General features: G+C 38.9%; 1 protein-coding gene across 6 annotated transcripts in view; it reads left to right on the plus strand.

Annotated features, from left to right (window-relative positions):
- Positions 1–12,870, plus strand: part of fbxl4 (F-box and leucine-rich repeat protein 4) — a 134,413-nt gene that overhangs the window by 75,673 nt on the left and 45,870 nt on the right. For all 6 annotated transcript variants that reach the window (XM_048530816.1, XM_059645349.1, XM_048530815.2 and 3 more), the window contains one exon: positions 9,801–9,872. In XM_048530816.1, coding sequence (XP_048386773.1) covers positions 9,801–9,872 — 72 coding nt within the window. The remainder of the gene's footprint in view (positions 1–9,800; positions 9,873–12,870) is intronic.

Genomic DNA, 12,870 nt, shown 5'->3' on the forward strand with positions numbered 1-12,870 from the left:
TAATTAAAGACTCAAATCAAATGTTAGGGTAACACTGTTACCTTGTTTGAATTGCATTGGTCACTGTCAAATCACTGGCACTCACCTACTCCGATAAGAATTTTGAAGTATAGAGCTAAATTATTGTGGAGTCATGAAAACTTTGCATAGCAACTCATGACTGGCAGGGCATGACTCCCTCACGAAAGGAGAACCAAACCCAGTAGGATCCCTTGAATCAGTTCTAACTAAAAACAAACCCAACCCTCCTGAGGGATGCATGTGGTTGTGGAACTGTCACATTATCTAAGTGGCCAGCCCTCTACAAAACAAAATTAAAAAATACCTGCCTGCATCTGTGAGAGCTGAAAATAAATATGCTCTTGTAGTTTCAATATCTATCTATTAACATAACTCTAAGTGCTATCATGACAGCATTATTAATACTTTCCAGAACCTATAATTATCAGGGTCAAGGAGGTTACTTAAGGATCAGATATCTTTTGATGTGACATTATAGATACACACATTTATTCTTGCATGGGAGTATGTGTTTGAGGGAATTTAAATGTATTTTCTTTAGTAAATGGAGCATTTTAGATAGTAAACTCTAAAATGAATGCTTACAAATTTATTTCATCTCAACATGGTTGCTCAGTTTTGCCTATGGTTGATATTGGATGAGGTGGTATGGATGGTAGCGGAAAGGCAAACTATGAGAAGGGAGCAGGTGCTCATAAATTAGCTTGGGACTACTACACAGGTAGTTCTGCTATAATGCATGTTTTGTTAACACAAATTGGCTATAAAGCAATTTCTTTTCAGTCACGGGATGAGGGCATCACTGGCTAGGCAGCATTTATTGCCCATCCCTGATTGCTCAGATGGCACTTTAGAGTCAACCACATTGCTGTGGGTCTGGAGTCACACGCAGGCCAGATCAAGTAAGGATGGCAGTTTCCTCCCCTAAAGGACACTAGTGAACCAGATAGGTTTTTCCCAACAGTTGGCAGTGGATTCATGGTCATCATTAGATTCTTAATTCCCAAGATATTTATTGAATTCAAATTCTAACAAATTCAAACTCGGGTCCCCGGTGCATTATTTGGGTACTGGATTAACAATGAATAGTGGACCCTGTTTGGATAACGGGAACTTTCTGCTATGTAGGAAAAGTGATTTTCTATAGCAATTTCTCTATAACGTGATTTTCTGTGAAGATTTTCTGTAGTGTGATTTTCTATAGTGCAAGGTCACACAAAATTGCAAATATAATGTTATAGGAGAACTACCTGTTAGGGATTATGTATGGGTAAGGATCATGAATTGGAACGTGTGGTCATGTGTGGCAAGTGGGTTCTGACAGGGTATAGGAGCGAGAGCTAAGGATTGAGTATGGAAACAACTGATGATTCCCATCCTAAATTTTAATCTCACTGATCCAGCAGTTTTTCTGCTCACCATGGGAGGAAAATCCTAGTCCATTTGTAGGTACCCCACTGTCCTGTTTCCAATTTGCCTAAATGTCTTTGAATCTGTGCTTATACTTTGTCCTTGTTGTGTTCCGCAATACTTCCATTTATCACTTTAGCTCATCTCAGTTTACCCAGTTGCCTAGATGAAAGTAGCTTGCCTTGGCACCTGACACCCTTTGTGACTGCTTGAACTCTTTCTGGGGTTAGTGGACCAGCTCATGTTTGCCCTTGCCCCCCCGAATGAAAATCCAAAGGTTCAGGTTATTTTCTTCCCAAATTGTTTTGGGACTTGGGAGAGAAAATTCAACCCAATGTTTAGGCAGAGAACCTTTCTTTAGAAGAAAAGTCTGGTAAAGGTCCCTTTACCTGATCTAATAACACTACTTAATTCTCCGCTGAATATTTCCAGCATTTTCTGTCTTGATTCCTTCCTGCAAATACCATTTTCCTGACCTAGCCTCATTTATTGCATTAATTTTCTCAGCATTCCATTGTGGTAACTTGCTGTCATGAGCTCTGAGTCCATTAACACAACCATTACGCTAACAGCCTCTGCAGAAGAAAGCTCTCTCTAGCGAGAGTTTTAAAACTTCGTCTGAATGCTTCCACCTTGTAACTGGATTAAAATATGGTCTTCTATCCTTTGTATTTCGGGGATAAATGAGAATATGTTACATCAATCAATTTGAGAATTGCTCATTAGACTTGGTAATGTTTTTGGTAACAAGATGTTGTTAGCTGATATTTAAACTCCATCTCAACTCTCTCTTCGATTTAGTTATACAACTTTGCTATCTTAAGAAGGAGCTTTTCCACTGACAATGGTGAAACAATCTTTATTCTGTGGATAGAGAATTCTTACCCCACAAACATCTGATCGGCTTTTCCGAAAGGCCTTGATGAAAGATAAACTGTCTAGTTTTAGGAAAATATCTGCAAGTTAGTTCTGCAACCTAGGTTCAAGCATTGATCCTGTTTTTGAAAAGGAAGAAATTAGATGACATTTCAGCAGTGATAGAGATGACCATTTCTTTTGTGTGCCAAGTATGTATTCTGTAAAATTGTAAGTGAAAAGCATAGAGAAGTGTGTGGAGATTGTTCCTATTCAAAGGATGAAACAGAAAAGGACTTGCATTAATTGAGCACATTTCACTTGCAAAACTTTACCAGGCATTTGGCAGAGATGCAAGGAAAAATGGATGCTTAGTCTAAAAAGAAACAGATAAGGAGAGGGATTAAATGTTTAAGTGCTAGGTTTTAAGGATAGATTCAAATCAGGAAAGAGAGCTGATTGTGTAGTTGCTTCGGCTATGCATTCAGGGGTTTTGGCCCCAGGTAGCTGAGAGGATGTTTACACATGATGGGACAGAAGACAAAGTCTTAAGGGTTACACAACGGGGTCTGATTCACAAAAACTAAGAATTTGAGGGAGTAGGTGATCAGGATGAGATAACATACTCTATCTGTTTAAGTAATGTGTATTTGCATAGTCTACTTCATAACGGCTGAGTGTTGCATGTTGGAGTTTTTTTTACGCAGTGGTTGATGTTAGAGTTATATGACTAATTCAGCTGAGCTCTACCAGTGAAAACAAAATGTACAAGAGCAAAGGTTAAGTGAAAAGTCAGTACCAGATAAATACTATTGTTATTTCATGACCTCCACCACATTTTTTTTATTTTTATGTATTTTAACAGTTTAAATATGCTATATTTTACGATTATATGTGAAAAGTGATGTGAATAAAAAGTTTTGACATTGTCATTGTTCATCAGCTGTTCAGAAGGTATTAATTGAGTTTGTGACATTTGAATCTGGTGTCTTCTAATGGTGTTCAAACCTATTGTGAGAATAGTGAGATTGACAATAGAAACTAACTACATGGTGGTCTGCAATGGGGTACTGAAGAATTTGACATTCAGTGCTTATTATATGGAAATTACTAGGTACCTAGGAATCCTTACAAGAAAGAGAAAGAATGGTGAGATTCAGATGACATGCTAAAATGTGAGAATGAGGCTCGACTGGATATAATAGCTCTCAGAATCCGCAAAACCTTCAAATGACCTCTTGGCATCCACTTTGTTTTAAATACACATGTCATGTATGTGTTTTTCTTAACAAGTGTATATTTTAAAGGATTGGTGTGCAATGACAGCTGTCAATTTGTTTTTTGGTAGTTGTCGCTCAGTAAAATTATCACAGGCAATTTATGAACAGAATGTCATTGGACTGCATTTTCCCAAGCTTTCCGTTTTTTTCATGAACTCTCAAATCTGCCGTGTTTTTAATGGGCTTCCAAGATCCTAGCATCTCCAGGCAAAACAGTATGCAGCAGAAATCTAGCTTTTGTTCTCTATTAAAAATAGGGAAGCCAACATCAGCAGGGATGGATGTGTGATTTTCACTAAAGACTTTCCCAAGCTGCCAGATGTTTGAAGGAAAGATGTAGAGAAAAATGGGAATGTCAAGAAAAATCGGGTTTATTCTAAAAAGAATGAATTGTGCCGATTGCACACAAAAATCCAGCCACAAGTTCAGCTTTGAGTTACATAAATGGATATTAGGAAGATAACCGGAAGCTTGGTGAAAAAAGTAGGCTTTAAAGGGCAGCTTGAAAGATGTAAAGCAGCGAGGTTTGGTAAGGGAAGTTTCGAAGTCTCAGGGTCAGCTCCTGAAGCCCTGAAGGCATGCTTCCAAAGGTGTGACAAAGGAAATTTGTAATACACAAGATGTCTAAATTAAAGAAACAGAGCTCCTGAAGGTTTAAAGAGCTATTCATGGGACATGGGCTGGCCAGCGTTTATTGCCTATCCCCAGTTATCCTTGGAAAGGTGGTGGTGCCATCTTGAACCACTGCAGTTCATGCGCTATAGATTGACCCACAATGCCTTAGAGAAGGAATTCCAGGATTTTGACCCAGCGACAGTGAAGGAATGGCGATGTATTTCCAAGACAGGATGGTGAGTGGCTTGGAGGAGAATTTGTAGGTGGTGGTGTCCCCATGTATCTGCAGCCCTTGTCCTTCTAGATGGAAGTGGGCTTGGGTTTGGAGTGTTTGTCTCAGGATCTTTTGTGATTTCCTGCAGGCCATCTTGTAGATAGTGCACACTACTGCTACTGAGCACTGGTGGTGGAGGAAGTGGCTACTTGTGGATGTGGTGCCAGTCAAGCAGGCTACCTTGTCTGAATGTTGTCAAGCTTCTTGAGTGTTGTTGGGGCCGCATTCATCCAGGCAAGTGGGGAGTATTCCATCATAGTCCTGACTTCTGCCTTGTAGATGGACAGGCTTTGGGGAGTCAGAAGGTGATTTACTTGCAGCTGTATTCCTAGCCTTTGATCTGCCCTTGTAGCCACTGTCATTAAAAAGCAAATCCAATTGAGTTTCTGGTCAATGGTAACTCCCAGGATGTTGACAGTGAAAACTTCAGTGAAGATAATACTATTGAATGTCTAGGGGCAGTGGTTAGATTATCTCTGATTGGCAATGGCATCTGTGTGTCAGAAATGTTGCTTGCCACTTGTCAGCCCACTTCTGACCTTATGATAGAGGGAGGATCATTGATGAAGCTGCTGAAGTTACCTGGTCTTAGGAGACTCCCCTGAAGAACATCTTCAGATGTCCTAAAGCTAGAATGCCTGACTTAACTCCAACCAGTAGAGAGTTTGCCCCCGATTCACATTGAGTCCAGTTTTGCAAGGCCTCCTTAATGCCACACTTTGTCAATTACAAAGTAATTTGACATTAAGGGCTGTCATTCTCCCTTCACTACTGTAATTCAGCTCTGATACCCATGAACCAAGATTACACTGAGGTCAGGACTGACTGGCCCTGACAGAACCCAAACTAGGCATCCTTGAGCATGTTATTACTGAGCAGGGACTGCTTCCACCCATTTACTCATATTCGAGAATAGACTGATGGGGTAATTGCCTGGGTTGGAGTTATCCTGCTTTTAGTGTACAGGACGTACCTGTACAATTTTTGGATGGATCCCAGTATTATAATTGCTACAGAGAAAGAAAAAGTAATGCCATTGAATGAAAAATGAGAAGGGTATAAAATTAAACAAGAGAAAGCTATTTATGCTTATATATAACTAATTAAAACTTGAAATGTTTTAAATTAATCTGCATGTTTAAATGTGTAAAATAATGCAAAGTGTACTTTTAACTCCTACACTGCCACAATGATGCCACCCAAAGGTTGCAGGAACAGCAACTCATATTCCGCCTGGGAACCCTGCAGCCTAATGGTATCAATGTAGACTTCACCAGTTTCAAAATCTCCCCTTCCCCTACTGCATCCCTAAACCAGCCCAGTTCGTCCCCTCCCCCCACCGCACCACACAACCAGCCCAGCTCTTCCCCCCCACCCACTGCATCCCAAAATCAGTCCAACCTGTCTCTGCCTCCCTAACCGGTTCTTCCTCTCACCCATCCCTTCCTCCCACCCCAAGCCGCACCCCCATCTACCTACTGACCTCATCCCACCTCCTTGACCTGTCCGTCTTCCCTGGACTGACCTATCCCCTCCCTACCTCCCCACCTATACTCTCTCCACCTATCTTCTTTACTCTCCATCTTCGGTCCGCCTCCCCCTCTCTCCCTATTTATTCCAGTTCCCTCTCTCCATCCCCCTCTCTGATGAAGGGTCTAGGCCCGAAACGTCAGCTTTTGTGCTCCTGAGATGCTGCTTGGCCTGCTGTGTTCATCCTGTTCTGTCACCAACCTGGTTGAAAACCCACTTCCAGTGGACTCATCCACCTGCAGTCTGAAAACTTAGGTCAAGCTCAACCTTGAAACGTGGAATGTATGAACCCTCATAAATGACAAGCAAAACAACCATCCCTTGTTGCACAAGAATTCAGGGACTTCAACAGTGATATCACTGCTCTGCAGCATAGACAAAGAGCAGGCAAAGGTCAATTGAGGTGAGAAGTTGGTGGTCCAGTGCTATAAAGTGCTAAAATAGATGTATTGCACAGACATGAACAAAGGAAAAAAGGTGATGTAAAGGCACATCTGATCAATAACAATTTCTTCAGTTTTTGCATTTTTAAAAGCGAATCATTGGATTAGGTTCATTTGTGGTTTGTGCTTTTGCTAAATATGATTTTAATAGGAGACATTTGGTATGTTTAATTTGCATTTTGTAGATTTTTGGAGCATTTTCAGTGTGTTTTTTTAAAATTTTGGTGTTTTCAAACTAATTGACTGGATGATAATATCTTTGTGAGACCGTGTTATTGTTAATAATTTTTGAAACTCTGTGTGGGTTAGATAAGTGTCAGTAATAAGTCATGAGTAGGTTTTTCCTGTGAAGAGTGAAGCTATTAATAGGAGATGAAAAGCAACTGTAACATTGAAATGGTGTAATAGCATATGTGGAATAAGGCAGCTATATTTTTTACTTTTGTCAGGATGATATACATTTTATTATTTCAAAAACAGTTTGATGAGATAAGGTGCCAAACTTGAGAGTACAGTTCCTTTGTGCTGCATTATCTCTTGGAATTGCCTACTCCAAAACAAAACATTGTTCCATTTTTTTTTCCACGGCAGTTGGCTTTGATTTATGTACTCATTTGTTTTATTTTGCCCAGTAATTTTACACTGTGGCATATCTTTCCAAATTCTGGTAGCCTGATTCTTCATGCGAGAATACCTTATAAAGTGGCAGGATATCTACATCAGATTAACTGAATAAAGCAGGAAGAGGAACCAGAATTGTATTCAGTATTAGGGGAGTTGTTTTTATCTATTCAGTGATGTGCTTATCCAAGTCAGTCTCTGTCACCACAAAAAAGAGATGAACAACCAAATTAAATCCTAATGATTTTGGTTTATTCCACTGCCAGAAAAAGAAAATTATCAATACAATCCTCTTTTCCCCTGTCCCTCCCTATTGTTAAATAGATACAAGAAGATAAATGAGTTCAGTGTTAACGCAAGAGAGTGTGAATGGTGTATGAAATTTTAAATGAATACAGAAAGTGCTGTGCACTATGTGGCCTGAACCTAGACGCGTCCATTTAAAATTGAATGGAGTGGAATTCTTAGAGTAGATGCTGCTTTGAATTTACACCAGTGTGAAAATAACTCTCTAATCAAGGAAACTATATGTAGAGTGCAGTAAAACTGTGAGGTGTAAAACCACCAACCCCCTGAGGAGACCACCTTACAAGAGTTTGTGTTTTCATCAAGTGCAGCAATTTCTCGTATTATTCCTCTTACTGGCTAGGTTAGTCATCATTGTAGTAATGGTTTGTTTCTGTATAAATGTCCTTGTCATTTCACAACTTACTATGGGAATTTGCTTTGTTACTACTGTTCCTTTGCAGAAATGTTACAATGTTGTTCTGTATTGATAGTGGGCTTGGTGTATCAGTGAATGACAAGTTGCAATTGCTGGGCTGGAATTCTCTACATCTGGCCAGTTTCTCAACTCAACGCAACCAACCCAGTGGGGAGAATTGGTGAACATAGCATGAGCACTTTCTCGTAAGGACAGAGGGAAAGTCAGAAGCTGAGCCAACCAGGACTGTGCATGTACATCTTGCAGTTGCTTGCAATGGAGTAGAAGCTGATCGTTTGGGCAAATGTGCTTAAGAAAGAGAAAAATGAAAGAGGGAAATACTTTTTTCAATTAATTGTGTCAATATTTCACAAACCATAAGTCAATAGATGTGGAGCTGGAAAAGTGCAGCTGGTCAGACAGCGTCCAAGGAGCAGGGGAGTCAATATTTCAGGCTGAAACCCTTCGTCAGGACTGGGGAGTAGGAGAGGAGCCCAGAATAAATTGAAGAAGAGAGGGGTGCAGGGGGGTGGAAATAGATAGAAGCAAGTCGAGGGTTATTGTTGTTGGTCCATGGGAAGGGTGGATAGAATAGGTGAATTGGAAGATGGATAGGTTGGTGATAGAGAGATTTTGAAGCAGGTGAAGTCAATATTCAGGCCATGGGGCTGTTGGCTCCCAAGGCGAAATATCAGGTGTTATCCCTCTGCAGTCCTTATGGTCTCCATTTCACAAACCATAATTTACTTTACCTTGAATGCTGGGGAGGGCTTCTTACTGTGTTTTTCCCTGAATTATACACTTCAAGTAAAACATTCCAATAACATAGAAATAAGGTCATTACTGTGGTATTTTTCTATATATTAAAGCAATATGTCTGATTTAATTTTATGACCAACATCTCTTCAGCCTGTGACTTATTGAGTGATGCAGAAGTTCTAAAACTTGGATTTAGAATTTAGAAGTAAATGAGATCCAGTGGTTCATTTATTCTGCAGTTTTCAATTTTCTTTTTCCATCTCCAATTCAGTATCCCCGAGTAACCGAGCCCCTGGTAACTGCGGTCTGTGCATATTCTGGAAATATCATAGAAACAAAAAAAAATTATTGAGGTGAATAGCACAGATTCATTTCAAGGGAAACAAACTAAGGGCATGAGGAGTAAAGAAATAAAGAAAGATATGTTGATGGGTTTAGCTGAAGAAAGGTGAAACAGGCTGAATGGTTTATTTCTGTGCTACAAATATTTAACATACAATAATAATCTTGTCATTGTTCTTATTTATTGTGAACATTAATATTCTAAATTTGTAAACAATTGCTTTGGACAGCTATCAGTCTGAATTCTTTACTTATCTGCTGAGCAACCAACAAGATTCTCGTGTTGCATTCACAGATGATTTATTTTATTCTGTTTTGTGTAAACTGAGTGCTGCACAGAGGATGAAATGGTGTGACTATCCCTGTGTTCTGTTGCTGTAATTGGCACTACTTAATTGACTTGTAGCTTGAGAATTGCTTTACATTACTGTGTATAGTATGCATGAAGAAATTCCGGTTAGCTATGACTGGAATCCTTTGGCTGGTGGTGGTCAGTACAGTTCGATCCTGCCACTCTAGGTGGTTTGCTATTGACAATTTCTTTAGGTTGTCTGATCTGTGAATGTCACGGTTGCCACTTTATTTCTGGGACAGCACTGATCTATTCTGGTGCCACAAGCAGCCTTGCATGTTCGTAAAAGGTCTCAGCATTTTCAAGATTCCTCCCTTAGGGAGAGGTGTTCAGAGGAACCGAGCCCCTGGTAACTGCGGTCTGTGCAGATTCACATCTAGAGGGAACTGCATTTTGAGCCTGTAATGATTTGTTTGGCCATGAGCTAATCGATGGTCTGAATACCTTGGGACTCATTAAACTGCATTTGTGGTAGATGTAACTGAAGTTTAGAGCAGTATTTTGAGGAAGGCAGTGACAGGCTTTAATGCCTAATTGACCTCTTTTCCCTTTGTTTCTCTATCCACGTTGCCTCTGATGTGTCCCATAACGGCAGCAAACAGCACTGCTCAGCATTCTGAACTTCTGCTTGGAACTTCAGCACCTCAGCCTTGGCAGCTGTGTCATGGTAAGAACTTGAAGTTGCATGAACTAATAATTTTCTTCTGAGGTCAAGCATTGTCTTATTTGAGTGTAATGACACCATAAAATCTCCAAAATACCATTCTATTTCATAAGACTTTTAAAAGAAAGTATATCAAAACACAAAAGTGAGCAAATGTCCATTGTGGAATAAAAGTACATTACGAGAATGCAGTTTTAAAGAAGTCATTAGGATGGACATGGTGTCATGAATTATACCTTTACCTTAAATAATTCATCATTTATCACTTTAGTCCATTTCTGAATGAGAAAACAATCAACAATTTAATTGAGTAGCCTTTTAGGCTTTAGTTACCTGTTCCCACAGTTAAGTTTCTAGTTTGTGTTTGAATAAAATGTTGATCTGCCATATTTTGTTAGAACCAAATAAATATCACATTTCCAGATGCAAAAAATCTTATTATCTGCAACAGATAAAGAAGATTTTTACCTTTAGAAGTCAGTCATAACTTTACATATGAGAGAAATAGACCTAAAAACTGACAAACTTGCTGCTGTTATGGATTAAATTTTTCTCAAACTGCTTACAAAGATTTGACATTTTTCATCGTGCATTATTAATAATTTGAGTTGCAAATGTAGGAGTAACTATCACTGGAAAAGGATACAGAAGAAAATCTTGTATCACAGAAACATAAATATTGTTTTTATTTTTCATTGTTAAAATGATATTAAAATGCAGATATCTTCATTATTATTCTCTTCCTGGTACCACCTTGTGACTCTTTCTGTAAACAAAACTTGTATATTTATACCTTAATAAATCAAGTCACTACTGTTGTGAGAACATATGAGATGTTTCTCGAAATATGTTGTACTGAACCCCATCAGCTTTTCAGTAGTGACGATTATTGTAAAATGCGCTTTCAGGCACCATGTCAAGGCTCGCAAACTTTAGTTGTATATGGGGAAAATGGGTATATAAGTGACCTAAAAGTTACAAGAAATGTGCTAACAATTATAGTCAAACCTCTGCATGATGGACTTCACAAAGAATATTTTGAACAAATGCACCTGTCTTCATAGTTGTGCTGTTTCAATTTCTTTAGTAGAACACATCTAGAGCAAGTGAAAGGTTTGTTTTGATGAGTATGCTTTCACAAGGTTTGACTCCATATTATAGATTAAATTTAATGTGTTCCTGCTGATCTTTTAGGAATAGGTAACACTCTTAACTCAGGCAATATGGTTGTTGGTGAATGAACACAGTTTTTCTCATGAGGTGAAAATAACAGAACATTCTGTACTTGCAACCATTTTCTGTGAATATTGTTGACTTTGAGATTAAAACCCTCTCAGGATGAAATTAGAAGTGTACACTATCTGGCTGATGAGTTCACGCTTAATTATTTTACTTTTCACTAGGGTAAGATATTATTTTCAGGCATTTGGAAATAACAGCAATTCCCTCAGCGAAAATATGTGATTTGCATTTTACCATCAATTTGCCTCACTGTAATTTTCAGCAAAATGCTATTTAATAAGTTTAGATTTTGAGCTGTAAACTAAAGAGTTTTTCTTTAAAATAAAAAATATTTTACCACATCCCTGTAATAGGAATTAAACTAAGCTCTACTATCAATGAATAACTCATGCAAGCACTTCAAATAAAATGAAAGGGCATTGGTGTTGAAATTGTTTTGTAGAGAAAACTTAATATGACTGAATTTCCTGTTTACTGCTGTTCAATGGAGATTTTGACCTGTTTTTAAAATAAATGTTCAATTTGTCTGTTAAATGGTAAATAAAGAAGAATTTCAAACAAATGCACAAAATGTTTTTATTATTCCCGTCTGATGCCAGATATATTGGATAGTAAACTATTACCCCCATCAATGTGAAAACTGTAGCCATTTGTGCAACAAATGCATACATACACTTTTTATGTACAGTTAATTATTCTGAGGCTTTTGTGACATAATTAGATTGTTAAGTCATTTACAGTTCATTGAGATACAGATACAGGATTTTTCGGAAAAGTAGAATACAACAAAGATTTTCAACTATCTGCAGAACTTGATTGTGGGAAGTTAAAAGTGTTTAAGAAAAGCATGTATAATTAATTTAAATGGTTCTGAAGACTTTTTAAAATTAGATTGCATTAAATTTCTATTTTGTGCGCCATGCTTTCAGATATAATTTGAAAAGTCCAATAACACATTAACTAAAATGATATTCTTTCATATCAAAATAACCAATAGCATGATGGAAACTTCTGTTTTTTTGAAGGAGAATGAAAAGGCCACGGAGAGAGATGAATATCTCCTCAAAATGCTTCATGTGTTTCCCACTTGGGGAGAAAGTTGATCGTCTATTATGAGTTTCAACAAAGAGTCATGTTGGACTTGAAACATTAACCTTGTTTCTTTGTCCACAGATGTTGCCAGACTGCTGAGTTTCTGCAGCACTTTCTGTTTTCATTTCAGATAACCAGCATAAATAATATTTTGCTTTCACACTAATGCCTGTTACTGCAACATTTCTGGTTTTGTGCTGGCTGACATTTTGAGCCGTCTACTTTGCTGAAGTGCTCTGTTAATGAGAGATAATGGGAACTGCAGATGCTGGAGAATTCCAAGATAATAAAATTTGAGGCCGGATGAACACAGCAGGCCAAGCAGCATCTCAGGAGCACAAAAGCTGACGTTTCGGGCCGAGACCCTTCATCAGAGAAGGGGATGGAGAGAGGGAACTGGAATAAATAGGGAGAGAGGGGGAGGCGGACTGAAGATGGAGAGTAAAGAAGATAGGTGGAGAGAGTGTAGGTGGGGAGGTAGGGAGGGGATAGATCAGTCCAGGGAAGACGGAAAGGTCAAGGAGGTGGGATGAGGTTAGTAGATAGCTGGGGGTGCGGCTTGGGGTGGGAGGAAGGGATGGGTGAGAGGAAGAACCGGTTAGGGAGGCAGAGACAGGTTGGACTGGTTTTGGGATGCAGTGGGTGGAGGGGAAGAGCTGGGCTGGTT

Source organism: Stegostoma tigrinum, chromosome 4 (genome assembly GCF_030684315.1).
Source record: "Stegostoma tigrinum isolate sSteTig4 chromosome 4, sSteTig4.hap1, whole genome shotgun sequence".
NCBI classification, from domain to species: Eukaryota; Metazoa; Chordata; class Chondrichthyes; order Orectolobiformes; family Stegostomatidae; genus Stegostoma; species Stegostoma tigrinum.